This window comes from Caretta caretta, chromosome 2, assembly GCF_965140235.1.
Source record: "Caretta caretta isolate rCarCar2 chromosome 2, rCarCar1.hap1, whole genome shotgun sequence".
Lineage (NCBI taxonomy): Eukaryota > Metazoa > Chordata > Testudines > Cheloniidae > Caretta > Caretta caretta.
The window spans coordinates 88685156-88701807 of NC_134207.1; the positions used below are offsets into that span (position 1 = coordinate 88685156).

Below are 16652 nucleotides of genomic sequence, written 5' to 3' on the forward strand. Positions count from 1 at the left end.
GGTAGTTGTGGTAATAGTAGGGTATGGAGGGAGGAGTAGAGAGTATGTGCAGTTAGGTGTTTTAACTTTTCATTTCCTTGCTGTTATGGATTTGTCTTGGGTATGTTAGGTGTGTAGCAATCTTAACTACTCCACAGAAATGTGTTTGGGATATTAATATCCTAGGATTTTTCAAAGTGTAAGAGTGGGTACATGGGTGAGGCTAGGCAGACATGTATGAAGGTAGAAGATTTTACCTGCCAGCAGCTGCGCATGAGCCCTTCTTAACCAGTGGCTGCCCAAGAAACCATTGTGGGGTAAAATCTGACAAGAAAGGGTGGTTCCTATTAGAGAAGATTTTATGTATACCCAGCCCCCATCAATCAAGTGTCCATGCACTTGGCACTCATCAATCAAGCTTGGGTGCACAGCACATACATTTTAAATTATAATGTGAATAATGGTTAAAAATGACCCCAAGTCCATAATCTGGTTTTTTTTAATTCATTACACCGGATCTACACATATTTACCATGTTTAGGCAGACATTGGTTTATAAAAGATATCAGTCAACAGTGAAAAGTAGGACTGCCAAGGACAAATATCAGCCAGATCCCAATTCCAAAGACATTGTATTATAAATGTATAATGAGAAACCAGACACAAACTGTGTGTAAAATTCAGTGGGCATAAAACTAACCATGTGTGAAATTTCACACCAATTAACCACCTACTTTTAGAGTAAAACAGGAATTTATAGTCCACATTTGAATAGAACTCTAACCGTAGAGCTGCTACCAGGCACCTCCATAATATTGCATTTATATTGCATTTCACATGCAAACCACTTTGAATACTTACCACATAGTATGTGCAAACTATATGTGGGATTCATTTAATTCACTACTGAAGTGCAGCCTCTGCTGGGGTGAAACACAGTAACTGTTGAACAGCACACAAAATTCTACATTAATATTTAGGATAAAGTGTAGAATATTTTATCGAATTGAAACTGCAGGGAAATTTAATAAGACTTATAATTACACAGGTTGGAATTAGTTCTGGACATTGGGGTTAATACACTTGTTCTTATGAGAAGTGTCATGGATTTTTTAATGACCATCGGTGACTAAGATTTCTTTTATCTCTGAAGACAGAAACCAAAATATAGAGATGGGGAAATCACCAGATGCATTAAATCCAGTCCCTGTCTCCAGGCCCTCTCTAAACTGTGCTCTAAGACTAAAAATATTGTAATTCCCCATTTAGTGTTTATTTTATTCATAAATATATTTTTTCCTGGTAACTTCTACACATACTCGGCGGTGGTGATAGTTGTTTTTAACAGAAAAGGATGGCAGATATGCTTTTTAACAGAATGCCAAACGAAAAAAAATGATAAAATCTCATAGTTTAAAACCTTTGTTAATCTGGCAAATCAGTGAATAACATCATATGTCTAGCAGTCAAAACACATTTCTGCTTTCTAAATTTATAACCTGAAATAACAAGCTGGCCTTATTCCATCATGCATAGCAAGGGAAGAGTCCTAAGAGGAAAGAATTGGCTGTTATTCTCCAGGAAACTAGAAGGACTCTTTTAATAAAGATGTCCACAAATCAACAACGTTTGCCTTATTGAACAGAGCAGCAGCATATATGTGCACAACATTGCCCGGTGTAACTTCAAGCAAAGATGAATTCAGTTTTCAGAGTTTTGTTGCATCCCCTGTTTGCAGTAGAACGGATGCTCTAGAAAATATTCCTCAATTGAGATTAATATCTTAATTCACGCTCATCCAATTTAGACAGATCGATTTGAAAAGTAAACACAAGTGGTTTAAGGAAACACAAATATGTGGATAAATGTGTTGGGGCAGATGTTTGGATACAACCCACATGCACAGAGCAAAAGTTAAAGGATGTAAAGATGGCTTGAAAGCTCACCTTTTCACTGCCTTGAGCATCTGTTTGTCTTAGGTACTTTTATGACCCTTGTCACCGTAAAATATCTTCATGTCTTACAAGCTTTAATGTACTTAGCTTTATAACACCTTTGTGAAATAGGGAATTACTATTGTCCCCATTTTTCAGATGGAAAACTGAGGCCCAGATCCTCAAAGGTATCCAGGCATGTAATTCCTGTTGTTTTCAGTGGGAGTTAATTACTTAAATACCTTTGAGGATCTCAGCCAGAGAGACTAAGTGACTTGCCCCAGGTTACACAGGATATACCACACAGTCGTGGTGGAACAGGGAATTGAAGTCCCGGGCTAATGGTCTAACCACTAGACCATCCTTCCTCTTTCAACTGGACTACAATCCATAAATGTAATTGTCCATTGGACCATCTTTCCTTATGCTGCTGCTTTGTGCTTGACCAGTTTCTCTAGGGCCACTCTTATTTGCATAAACTTTTAATGGCCAGAGGGGGCCAAAATCACCCCAAGATAAGCAATGACATAGAGGCATCCAGCCACACCAATTTCTTCATGCTGTACCAGCAATGGGGAGAAGGCATGTGGCATATGAACCCTTTTGTTAGGGCAGCCAGGGCGTCAATCAGAGGAGACTGTCCTGGACAGGTGTTGAATTGTATTGAATCTCACAAGTGAGCTGCAACTGTCCTCCTATACTGGTACTGCCACTTCGGGGTCTTTGTTGGCCAGTTCTGGTCCCCAGTGCAGCAGAGGTTGGAGGCAGCTTTCAGCCCTGAGTCCTCATTCCAGGCAGACTGGAGGAATTTGTCTGCCACCATGTGTATGGAACCTGCACCAGCAGAATTCATAGAGAGAATCTCACCCAATATAAGAGAACAATAGAAAGAATAGAAGTACTTGTGGCACCTTAGAGACTAACGAATTTATTCGTGAGCTACAGCTCACTTCATCGGATGCATGTAGTGGAAAATACAGTGGGGAGATTTTATATACACAGAGAACATGAAACAATGGATGTTACCATACAGACTGTAACAAGAGTGATCAGGAAAGGTGAGCTATTACCAGCAAGAGGGGGGGGGGGGGAGAAAACCTTTTGTAGTGATAATCAAGGTGGGCCATTTCCAGCAGAACATCTGAACAACAGTAGGGGGGGAAATAAACACGGGGAAATAGTTTTACTTTGTGTAATGACACATCCACTCACAGTCTTTATTCAAGCCTAATTTAATGGTGTCCAGTTTGCAAATTAATTCCAATTCAGCAGTCTCTCACTGGAGTTTGGTTTTGAAGTTTTTTTGTTGAAGAATTGCCACTTTTAGGTCTGTAATCGAGTGACCAAAGAGATTGAAGTGTTCTCCGACTGGTTTTTGAATTTTATCGTTCTTGACGTCTGATTTGTGTCCATTTATTCTTTTACGTAGAGACTGTCCAGTTTGGCCAACGTACATGGCAGAGGGGCATTGCTGGCACATGATGACATATATCACATTGGTAGATGTGCAGGTGAACGAGCCTCTGATAGTGTGGCTGATGTGATTAGGCCCTATGATGGTGTCCCCTGAATAGATATGTGGACACAGTTGGCAATGGGCTTTGTTGCAAGGATAGGTTTCTGGGTTAGTGTTTTTGTTGTGTGGTGTGTGGTTGCTGGTGAGTATTTGCTTCAGATTGGGGGGCTGTCTGTAAGCAAGGACTGGCCTGTCTCCCAAGATCTTTGAGAGTTTTAACATTTGAATTATAACATTCAAAAACCATTCGGAGAACACTTCAATCTCTTTGGTCACTCGATTACAGCCCTAAAAGTGGCAATTCTTCAAGAAAAAAACTTCAAAACCAGACTCCAACAAGAGACTGCTGAATTGGAATTAATTTGCAAACTGGATACCATTAACTTAGGCTTGAATAAAAACTGGGAGTGGATGTGTCGTTACACAAAGTAAAACTATTTCCCCATGTTTATTTCCCCTCCCCACTCCCCCCGCTGTTCCTCAGATGTTCTTGTCAACTGCTGGAAATGGCCCACCTTGATTATCACTACAAAAGGTTTCCCCCCACCCCCAGCTCTTCTTCTGGTAATAGCTCGCCTTTCCTGATCACTCTTGTTACAGTGTGTATGATAACACCCACTGTTTCATGTTCTCTGTGTATATAAAATATCCCCACTGTATTTTCCACTACATGCATCCAATGAAGTGAAATGTGGCTCACGAAAGCTTATACTCAAATAAATTTGTTAGTCTCTAAGGTGCCACAAGTACTCCTTTTCTTTTTGCGGATACAGACTAACACGGCTGCTACTCTGAAACCTGTCAATAGAAAGACTGATACCTTTCATTTATACTAAGCCTTTAGTATGGGGATCCCAAAGCACATTGTAAGCATTAATTAAGCCTCATAACACGAGTGTTCTTAACTATTTTACAGGTGTGCAAAATGAGGCACAGGTAGATAAATGACTTGCCCAAGATCAAACAGCAAGTTTGCACCAGAGCTTGGAATATAACTCAGATATCTTGATTGAGATTTTCAAAAGAGTCTAGAGATTTGAGATAAATATCTAATCATTATAATTAGTGGAAGATATTTGTCTAAACCCCCTAGACTCAGCCCTCAGTTCCCTGTTCCTTATTCTGACCACTAGAACCTACGTACTCTGACCATTCAGAGCAACATACTCACAAATTAAGACAAGGTACATATTTTGGAAAAAAGAAGAAAGACTGGATTTTATTTTCTCTCAAATCTACAAATTTGAAACATTCTTAATCACGATACTTTTTTTGTTTCAAATTGATTTAAAACAAAATTCTTACACTTATTTGATCTCCTTGTTCTTCAGATCAGTAAAATAAGAGTAAGATTCGTTATCCTGATTTACAGCAGCAAAAAGCATAAAAAGTTTTCACAGGTGACTTTAGATGGCTATTTCATTTTACTTCCATGAGATTCCGTTTCAAATTTTATGTCTATTTTATTATCTTTACTTGGTTCAGGGTTAATTTTAAATTAGATTGTATAAACCTGTTCTGCATTAACAGTAAGCCATGCAGTGCATGGGCAATAGCTGGCTATATGACATCTTGTTAAGGATATTTTAGACTCAAAGCAAATTAGGAAATCTGAATGATCAGTGTTATTTAAACTGCTGAATACTAACTGTGAGGTTTATTTCCCTGCCAGTTCACATATCAGTTCTGTAATGTTTCTATTCCAAAGATGAGTGAATTCTCGTTCTTGCTTTTCATGGCCACAGTTTCAAAGCATGTTACTTGCCTAAGGCCAAATACACTGTTTTAAAGCAATCAAGCTTAATCACTATTCCATTTCACTGTTTATATGCTTCCCATATTGTTTGCTATATTTACTAGTGAGCACAACTTGCCACCCTTATCTTTATCTTTTAGGCTCTAACTTTACCCCATTTTGCTGTCTTTGAGATGTAAGTAGATGATGATCTGCTTACATATCCTGAAAGCTATTAGTAAAATAAATACATATATAACAGATGGACAAGTGCACCTGGGGTTTTATGCCCATAGAGCTGTCATGACCTCCCTCCAATCATACTTTTACCTTCTAAGGGGAGTACACCTGTATTTTTTGGCAATGGGATTGGAAACAAATGTGGTATAATCTCAAAGCTACCTCTCAATCTTTGTTCTACTTATATGAGCATTGAAAATTGTATTCTCTATCTTGTGGCTGACATTAATCAATGTTTTACTGGTGCAAAAACCTATTGTAATTGTTTTTTTTATTTTGCTGTGCAAAAACCAATTATAATACATTTAATATTTATTTTAACTATATATACATATGTAGAGAAGGTTTACGTATATGATATAGATATATCTGTATCATATACCTAAACCTTCTGTTTGACTTTTACTTTAAAATACGTTCCAAATATTTATACAAAAACCAAAGAAATGTATCCAGATGCAGTAACCGAAGAGGCTCTGTTAAAATTTTTGATGTACACATTTTGGTATTTTTACTAGCAGTGTTTTTTATAGTTATGTAAAATCTTTTCTGTCCTCGTTGTAAAGGTATTTACTTCAAACAAATAAAGGTCTTGATGCAGCAAACATTTATGGACCTGATTCCCATTTTACGCTATCTTGTTGAACGCAGTTTACATTAACGTGAAGGGCCTTAGTGTAGATCAGAATCAGGTCCTTCTGTGCTTGCTTAACATTCGGCACATTGAACAGTCCAGTGAGTAAACATACATAAAGTTTAGCACATGCTTAAATAGTTGCAGGATTGGAGCCAAAATGATTTATTAAAAAATAAACACAGAATGTTATCGTCTCCCAGCCTGCGAAACACTTAGCAGAGCCAGTCGATGGCTATAGCTGCAGCCTTGGCACTGTTCCCATAGCTGATGCACCCCTCTTCCACCAGAGAGAAATGGCAGGGGATTGCGTTGTCATGGATCTATCAACACTACTCCCAATCTGCCCCACATCCAAAATCCCCTGTGCGATGGGAAGCAAAAAGCCTCCATGGGGCAGAGCTGCATGGGGCACTGAGGTTCGTAACCTCTGTGCAGGACCTCCAACCCTACCACAACTGTTCCATTGGGTCATCTTAAATGAGAATTCAAAAGGAAACAAAATCCAGCCATTAAGACAAAAGAAAGGGGAAGTGTGCATCATGAAATCTGCCACAGAAGTGGACTTTTTAAATGTCCCTATTCCTTAATCATAATCCAGGCTGTCTAAACTGCACCTGTGACGTGAAGAAGAGCTCTGTGTAGCTGAAAACCTTGTCTCTATTCACCAACAGAAGTTGGTCCAATAACTTTGTCTCTCTAGACTGCACCAAGTTAGAAACATGCGTGTTTTCCTTCAGAGCCAAGCAGTTTAGGTGAATCTATATTTTAAATAGTTTATTTTACTAACCTCAGCTGTTTTGAGATGGCAGGCACCCATCTGAAAGGAGCTGAGCTAAAGTTAGAAACATAATGCTCAGTAGTGGTGTTGTGACTGTGACTGCAGCTGCTTCCTCTTTCATACGTGCCTTGGAAATGTGTATGTGTATCAGATTTCACCCATGAAAAAGCTACAGGCAGGAAGAGGAAATTAAGGTCAGAAAGAGGGCTGTCAGTAGGCTGTACCAGTCTGTTGACAATGTGAAGAGGTGCTTACTCTGCACAGGACACAGGAAAACATCTTCATGCAGTGAGGAAAAGGCTATTTCAAGTATTTCCCTAACAACAAATGTAAAGGTTTACTCAGTTTGAGTCAGGGATTTGAACAAAACCAGTGGCCTGGATTATCAAATAGAACAGACAGACAGATAAACAATGAACCTCCAATATGTTTCTTATGGCTTCCCTTTTCCTAACTTCAGGGCTTTCGGAAAATCTTCTATGTGGAATTTTTTAAAAGAATTATAGACAGTAGAATAGGAGTACCAGCACTATGAACTGCATGCAGCTATTTTTAACATTTTAAATGGTGTGTGTTCATCACTGGCAACAGATATTTAGATACATTTCTCTAGTGAAGAATGAGACTAAATATAGTGCCTATTTTTATTCCTGTTCTATTCATTTCCAGTGTAAAATGTGCAGTTACTTTTGTATGCAGCCAATCAAGAATTGTATATTTATGCAAAACTACATACTTGCATATATTAGAAGATTAACATTTAATTTCCCCTTGGTGAGAGGAAGGGAGAAACATCATGTGTAACAGATACATAATAGATGCTGGTCCTATCATTTAATGCACTACTGGAACATGCCCAGATACAAAAGTGATGGTTGTGAGATAAGAACCTGACAAGAGAAGAACAGAAGTTAAATATATAACTAATCAATGTGTAATGTTCCTCACCAACCATCTCACTGACAAAAATTGGAGAAGGGACAGTTTTTCAGTATTTACAGCTACATGTTTCTTCTTTGAGTAGGTTTCAGAGGAACAGCCGTGTTAGTCTGTATTTGCAAAAAGAAAAGGAGTACTTGTGGCACCTTAGAGACTAACCAATTTATTTGAGCATGAGCTTTCGTGAGCTACAGCTCACTTCATCAGATGTATACTGTTTCCACGGTATACATCTGATGAAGTGAGCTGTAGCTCACGAAAGCTCATGCTCAAATAAATTGGTTAGTCTCTAAGGTGCCACAAGTACTCCTTTTCTTCTTTGAGTAGTGTCCCTATGGATGCTCTACTTCCGCCCCCTGCTCCTTTGATCGGAGATTTCTCATAGCAGCATCCGTTCAGTCCATGCATGCATGCTAGTCACTCAGCCTCGTGCCCCGTGCTGTTGTTATATAGCACTGTGCAGGTGAACCGCCCTCAGTTCCTTCTCAACTCATACCTCAGGCTGAAAATGAGCTGTGGAAGTTGAGATATCTCAACTTTATTCTAGTATTTAGTTTATAGACGTTCTTAGTATTAGTGTAATTAGTAAGTAGTAGTAGATTTAGCTTCTTCTTCTTTGAGTAGTGTTCCTACGGGTGCTCCACTGTAGCTGTATCTGACCACCCCCCACCCTCCCTCCTGGTCTGCCTCAAGGGTATCTAGCGCTGGCAAGCAAACCGCCCTCAGTTCCTTCTCAACCCCCCTGGGGCTGAGATGGAATGACTAGCAGTCCAGTTTACTTATTTACTTTATATTTGATAGTGTTAATTTATAATTGTTCTTAGAGTTTCCATTCTTTTTTGTAGTACCTGTAAAGTTTCTGTTCTTCAATTCTTAAAAAAAAAAAAAGTTTTTTTTCTTTCGACCCCTTTCCCCACCTTTGTTGTGGGACTTCCCCCCCCCAGAGGGGCATGCCCGGTTCCCCCAGCTTTAAAAGGTGCCTCCCTATGATGAACAGGCACTCTTGCTGCATCTGACATCTCAGAGAGGGACACATCCTGCAGAAATGCACCTTCTGCCAACAGCTGAAAGCTAGGTACCAAAAGAACCAGGAGCTAAAGCTGAAACTCCTCCTCATGGAAGGCTCTCTTAAACCGGCATCTGGCCCCAGTCCTGAGTCCTCTCCAGGATGCAGATCATCCCTGGAGTCATCAAACTCCAGAAAGGGAGAATCATGGAGGAAGTTGTCTGATTCCCTCCACAAAGCCTCCAGGAAAAGGGTCTCAAGGCCTCAAACAGAGATCCTGATCAGCCAGAGGAGACCCCGGCGTGTTAGGTCACCTCAGCACTGATGGCTCCAAGGCACGGTACCCTAAAGAAACAGGGACCCCCAGGTGCAAGCTCTGCTGCGATACCTAAAGGCCCAAGGGGCACAGGCTGTGAGACAGTGGCACCACCTGCCAGAGACAAGAATAGAGACTGTACCATCTCTACTAAATTGGCACCCACAAGAACATCCCCCATACCGACCTCTTCAAAGCAGCCCTCTTTGGAACATGCCTTCCATAAAATAAGCTGTTGGTGCCAATGAGTCAGCACTGACAATCCCTGACAGTACGAAGCACAACAACAGTATCGCAGGAAATCCGCTTCTCTGGGGGCCTTACAATCGTGGAGCACCAGAGTCCCTGCTACTCAGTACAGAATTCCAGTACCAAGCACATCTCAGTCCCCAGAATCACAATCAGCACTGGGTACATGTGTCCAATGACCCTGTTGGCCCCACCCAATTCCAGCAGGGAGTCAGACAGTAATCAGGGTAACAGTTTCTCTCTGGTCTCAAACCACAACCCACCATTATAGCATCTGGGACCTCCTCGGCTATTCCCACGCTCCGATCCCCATTCTTCCTGGTGTGGACACCCATGCCCTGCCCCCTTCCCCAGGGGCTGTACTGGGATCTGTGGGCAACCTACAAGCCCCATACTTCTTGATCTTCTAGTATCTCCCACAGGGTACCCACCAGACATTCCTCTGCAGCCTCTATCCAGAACCTCAGACCCTCAGGAGGACACTTTTGAGGAGCAGAAGGCCAGACTACAGTTGGAAACCACTCCACTGATGAACATCTCCTCCTCACCGGATGAGGCAGTGATGCCCCCTCCTCCATCATTAGCTGATGAGTTCATGCTTTTCCAGTATCTCACTAGGAGGTTGGCTGATGCTCTTCAAATTTCCCTGGAAGAGGTGAAAGACTCTCACTATAAATTGCTGGACATAGTACACACATCTTTCTCTTTGAGAATTGCCCTCCCAATCAGTGAGGCACTTTTAGACCCTGCCAAGGTCATCAACCAGATGCCAGTCTGTATTCCACCAATATATAAAAGGGCTGGCAAAAAGTTTTACAGGGTCGCCAAGGAGGCAGACTTTCTTTTCATGCACCCTCCCCCCCACTCTGTAGTAGTGAACGCTGTTAACACCCAAGGAAAGCAAAATCACACCAAATCAACCCCCTGTGATAGACATTGTAAGAGGCTTGACCCGTTCAGGTGAAACGCATACTTCTCTGTGACTTTACAATTCAGAGAGTCAAACTACCAAGCCCTAATGGCTAAATATGACTATATGAACTATGGCAAACTCAATGCCTTTATTGACCACTTGCCAGATACACAAAAAGAGCAATCGCAAACCATTATCCAAGAGGGCCAGTTGGTAGTGAGAACAGCACTACAAACCACGGATAGTTCAAAAGGATCTGCAATTTCTAATCAAAGATTTTCCAAGTGGGTATCTGACTGCATTCAGTCTTGCTACGAATCTCATAATATTCAAGCATTTTTGGACATATGAACTTACTATACAAGGTCCATTTCCACGTGTATGGCATTTCTTGAAAACGTGCCCATTATTGAAATATATAAAGCTGCTATTTTAGCTTCTATACATATGTTAGCTGAACATTACGCAGTAACTCGTGATGCTGCTTTCGATGCTGTGTTTGGCCCAGCTCTACTATCTTCCCTATTGGACTTGACTCCAAAGCTCCCTCCTCCTTAAAGGGAAACTGCTCGGTAATCACCTGCAGTGGGGCACCTGTAGGGACACTACTCAAAGAAGAAACAATGGTTGCTCACCCTGTGCAGTAACTGTAGTTCTTTGAGATGCCTGCCCTATGGGTGCTCCTCTACCCACCCTCCTTCCCCTCTGTTTCGGAGTTCTCTGCTATAGGGCTTTGCAGTAGACAAGGAACTGAGGGCAGTTTGCCAACACAGTGCTATATAACAATGGCACGGGGCATGAGGCTGACTAGCACGCATGCATGGGCTGAACAGACACTGCTATGAGAAACCTCTGATCAAAGGCACTGGAGGCATAAACGCACCTAGTAGGGAGCACATATCTCGAAGAACTACAGGGTTGAGTAAGGGTGAGTAACCATTTCATCAAAATACACAACTCTCCTTCCCCCCCCCCCCCCCCCGAAAGGTGACTAGCACAAAGATGCTTCACATTTTAATTTTACATACTTTGTGAAGGTTGTGCTAGGCTGCACTAAGGCGCACCAAACCCCGCCAACTCCTGAATAGAGTTCATGCAAGCCACCTCCCCTCTCTCCTTTCACTGGGACAAGTTCCCTAAAGCCCACTGAAGTCAATGATTGTTCAGAGTCACACAGAGAGTCAGTGTTAAAGCCAGGAATAGAATCTCCTGACACCCAGTCCTGTGCTTTAGCTATATGACCACCTCTGACCAGTTCTTTTGAGAAGTTAATTCTAATTGGGAAAATAGATGCTTTTTCTTTCCAACATTAGACAAACCCTTATGTCTGCAGCGTGAACTGTCATTTTAAAAGAATGCAAGATATTTTTGAAACAAGTAACAACTGCAGGTGGACGAAAAAATCCAGAGGAGCTTGAGTTTATTCAAGCTTCTATTTGTAGCTTTTCCCTCTGTATACTCCCTGACTTGGAAAGAACAAGAAATTAATGGTTATTGTAACTGAGCTATGCACAGTATAAACATCCTTCATGCTACATAGAAATTTGCCTTATTTTACTGAATATTATTCCCACCTAGAGCCCCAAAACTGTCTTTTTAAAAAGGTATGTTCTTTAAATTAGCGGTTTAAAGTGATTAAAAAGTGGTTAAAAAGAAAAAGAAGAAGTAGGGATAATTAACCAAGCTAAACTATATTCCCAAAATGAGAAGTTGGCAAACTCCATTTACCCATGTTTACCCTGAGCTACACTGCTGCTTTAAATACATGGACCATTTCCTTGTGTAAGCAGCCTGACTGTTTTATGTGTGGTTGAATTTGATATAGTAAATCACTGCAAAAGGTACAGAACAGATTCAGATGCTGAAAAATATGACCCTTAATTTCTTTTGTATTTTTAAAAGGTCAAATGTTGTAAATACTGGCCAGATGACACAGAGATATATAAAGACATTAAAGTTACCCTAATAGAAACAGAGCTCCTGGCTGAATATGTGATTCGAACATTTGCAGTAGAGAAGGTAAGTTTGGAAAACTGTATTTTCAAAATATGATGTTGTTTTCCCATACAAGTTAAATACGTGTAATTTTCAAAAAGAAAAGGAGTACTTGTGGCACCTTAGAGACTAACAAATTTATTTGAGCATAAGCTTTCGTGAGCTATATTAGCTCACTTCATCGGATGCATTCAGTGGAAAATACAGTGGGGAGATTTATATACATAGAGAACATGAAACAATGGGTGTTACCATACACGCTGTAACGAGAGTGATCACTTAAGGTGAGCTATTACCAGCAGGAGAGCGGGGGTGGGGGGGAAAACCTTTTGTCGTGATAATCAAGGTGGGCCATTTCCAGCAGTTGACGAGAACATCTGAGCAACAGTGGGGGGGTAAAGGGGCAAATAAACATGGGGACATAGTTTTACTTTGTGTAATGACCCATCCACTCCCAGTCTTTATTCAAGCCTAAGTTAATTGTAGCCAGTTTGCAAATTAATTCCAATTCAGCAGTCTCTCATTGGAATCTGGTTTTGAAGTTTTTTTGTTGAAGAATTGCCACTTTTAGGACTGTAATCGAGTGACCAAAGAGATTGAAGTGTTCTCCGACTGGTTTTTGAATGTTATCATTCTTGACGTCTGATTTGTGTCCATTTATTCTTTTACATAGAGTCTGTCCAGTTTGGCCAACGTACATGGCAGAGGGGCATTGCTGGCACATGATGGCATATATCACATTGGTAGATGTGCAGGTGAACGAGCCTCTGATAGTGTGGCTGATGTGATTAGGCCCTATGATGGTGTCCCCTGAATAGATATGTGGACACAGTTGGCAACGGGCTTTGTTGCAAGGATAGGTTCCTGGGTTAGTGGTTCTGTTGTGGGGTATGTGGTTGCTGGTGAGTATTTGCTTCAGGTTGGGGGCTGTCTGCAAGCAAGGACTGGCCTGTCTCCCAAGATCTGTGAGAGTGATGGGTTGTCCTTCAGGATAGGTTATAGATCCTTGAAGAAAACAACAGAACACCACTAGCCATCACCTTCAGCCCCCAACTAAAACCTCTCCAACGCATCATCAAGGATCTACAACCTATCCTGAATATAGACGAACACTGCTGCTCCTCTGAAACCTGACATGTAATTTTGTCACTTTGAAAAGATCCTAGATTTCACTGGGTAACAGGCAGCCCATTTTTCATAGCAAATTACTTTTGGGTAGTCTTCCAGTGCTCCCTTATGGAAGATTGGATTTTCACTTTTCTTTAAATGCGGATCCTTTCTGTCTTGCCCTGGCCCAGACTTGAAATGGAAACAGAAATTCCATTCCCTTGGGGCACTAGAGGAGGAGAGGGCTCTGACCCATCCATCAATTAAACAGGACATTGATGTTGTTTTCCTGTCTTCTATTCACCACAATCAAGCCAGTCTGTGTCAAAAATAAGTCTTTTTATATACTACTATTATTCAGACGTCTAGCATGATTATAACTGCTGTAATCCACTGGTCCAATATATTTCCTGGTCTACAGCAGAACTGTTTTATAATGAAGTAATTTTTTTAACAAGACTTTAAGCAGGGGAGGTCCTTTACAAGCACAGTTACAAATGGCATATTGTATCGTCATTTAGTTGATTTGAATAATGCCATTCATTGGGTTGTCACTTAATTAACAGGTATTAAAATCACGTTGTTGTTTCAGGTGGTTTACAGCCTAGAGAGACAATGTATAAAACTACCAACAGGTGTGCTGGAAGCAGTGACAAAAGCAGCATGGTTCAATGCTGAGATTTAGCATGCATCCTGGTTGTTCCATGATTTTTGTTCACTCACTAGTATGTCTTGAATATCAAATAACTTAAGTCATTTTCAGCTATGTATTCTTATTTGCTATGGCATCAATTTTCTTTAAACCAATGTTTTAAAGGTGTTCCCATTAAGTTACTGAATCATCTAATCTCAGTTTGTGTTAGAGCATTTTGTCCATGATCTCACAATGCATGACAAAGGCAGATCCAGAAAGATGAGCAATTAATTTTTCCTATTACATTCTTCAGCCTAATTGTTAAATATACACCAGTCCAGCGAATGGAATCTAATGTTAGTAATACTTTTTCCTCGGCTCACTCAAACCTGTTGTCTCCAACTATTTAGATATTTTTTAACACACAGAGATGAGAAGGGGTGGTTAGACTTTGAAGAAAATGTGGTTTGGGTGATTTCTATTCATCAAGTTCGAAGGTCATGCTTTGAAGTTAGCTTTTCACTTCTTAGTCAGGACTGTGAAAAAAGACTTGGAGGATTTTACAGTTACTCATGACCAAAAACTCATGAATAAGTGAATTGAAACAGATAGGGATAAACAATCCTAACTATTTTATTTCAAAAAAATTTCTCCATTTGAAAATACCTCATTTAGACATTAGTTTTTTAACAATAGGCAGCTTTTCAATAAGCTGATAATGCAGCTTCTGTGTGGTTCAGAAAGGAATGTGTTTGTTTTTTCCCCCTCTGTTATTTATTTTTTTAGTTTTCCTTATTGTGCTGAACAGTCAGGGCTACCCATATCCTCCACCATATCCTCTTTCCTGAATTTAGATTGTATAAAATGTTTCTGACCCACTTAGTTATTCAGGTCATTTTTGCTATATGCCTCTAAAAGAAAACTAAGAAGTTTATTTGTTGGGGAAGGAGTTGATTGATGCATTTTTTAAAAAGAAATGACAGTTTAGTTAATGTCAGGGTGTGGTGGTTGTAATCCTGCTCCTGTGTAATTTAAAACTTAAAGAGACTTAGGCCCTGATCCTGCAAACACTTTCATATGTGCTTAATTTTGTGCACATGAGTAGTTTTTCGGGAACTACTAGTCAATGGGACTACTCATTTGTGCAGGAGTAAGCAGCTGAGTAAGTGTTTCAGGAGCAAAGCCTAAATTATTAACAGTCTAGGGACAGTTTATAATATGACAGAGTTTTCATCCTTTTGATTTCAAGGAAAAGGTGAAAAATATTGTCTATCCAAGATGAGCATATGCTTTCATGATTCACACAGTTGTGATTCTGTTTTGGGTATAAAACCCAGTAGAGAGGCTACAGAGAGATGAAAATGGGTCTTTGTAGATACAATAAAAAAACTCATTATAGCAATATGCTATATGCAAAATCTAGCACAAATGGTAGACAAAAATTACACTTGAAATATTTAAGTGTGAATCCAATGGGTGTATACAGCTCACGTTTTGAAGGTACATTGTCATTTGCACTTGCCAGACAAGTAAGTGTGTTTGCAGACAGGCAATTACATGTACATCTACCTATTCTGCGTGTGCAAATGGAGGTTTTGCATGTGTAATGGATGTACACTTAAATTTTGGAAGTGCAATTTAGGTGGTATGTTGACTAACAAATGTTAAAATCCTTGCGTAGACAGGGCAATTTGTATTTTAACACGTTAGGTGGTAGGGCATCAGCCTCCCTATTAATGTGTGTAAACATATCAATTGCCTTGTCTACATTACGGTTTAAACATAATTTAAAAATCACATCTTTTTCCCAGTGAACACAGCCTAAAACAGAACACATTCCAATTTGGATATATTTTCCTAACCATTGCTTGTTCCTGTTGCAAACATACGTGAACATTAGGTAATCACTCAAAATGATCCATTGTCCTTAATTTCCACATCTCTGTCTCCCTCATCTTGATCCTGCTTCCACTCCCATTGAAGACAATTGAGGTTTTGCTATTAGCATAAGTGGGAACAGGAATGGGCCCTCTGACACGTTGCTTATTTCCAACAGCCCCTTTAAGATACACATTTCCTAAGTGTTGGAAATCCCTGCCCTGGTTCTTGCATACTATTAATAAAGCTAAACAACAACTTTATACTACTTCATTACCATGCAAATAGAGTTAGGCCTTTTATATGCAAAGCAGTTCAAGACAGAGAAATATAGCCTTAAGAAGAAGAAACACAGAACACCAGTTATTAAAATCATCAATATTTATTCCACAGCTAACCTTTATATCTGTCCAAGCTGGACACTACCTGTCATAATATTATTTGCTTTTGAAATGTATATGGTGGCCTCTGGTGTATAGGTTTGTAAAAGACTATATTATACTAACAAATAAACAGGGCTGCAATTTTACAGAGGAAAAAATAGATTTAATAAAATCCATCTATTTACCTAGATGCCCTACAGGTTGATATTGTAAATGACAGTAGCATTTGGTTTCTCGGCAAATACAATTCCAGTAGGCCCTCTGTAAGTTTGTCACCATATCCATGTACTACAGGTATTAAATTACTAAGGGCTAAGTGGTGATTAGCTGAGCAGTGGAGGGGAAGTAAAGAGCCTTCTCCCATCTCCAGTGCTTCCCTTTGTGATTGGAGGAGCACACACAGGTGCTGCTAC

The 16652-nt window shown here is 40.1% G+C and overlaps 1 protein-coding gene across 9 annotated transcripts in view; it reads left to right on the forward strand.

Moving 5' to 3' along the window:
* Nucleotides 1-16652, forward strand: part of PTPRM (protein tyrosine phosphatase receptor type M) — a 682939-nt gene that overhangs the window by 643632 nt on the left and 22655 nt on the right. For all 9 annotated transcript variants that reach the window (XM_048840290.2, XM_048840291.2, XM_048840293.2 and 6 more), the window contains one exon: nucleotides 12145-12261. In XM_048840290.2, coding sequence (XP_048696247.1) covers nucleotides 12145-12261 — 117 coding nt within the window. The remainder of the gene's footprint in view (nucleotides 1-12144; nucleotides 12262-16652) is intronic.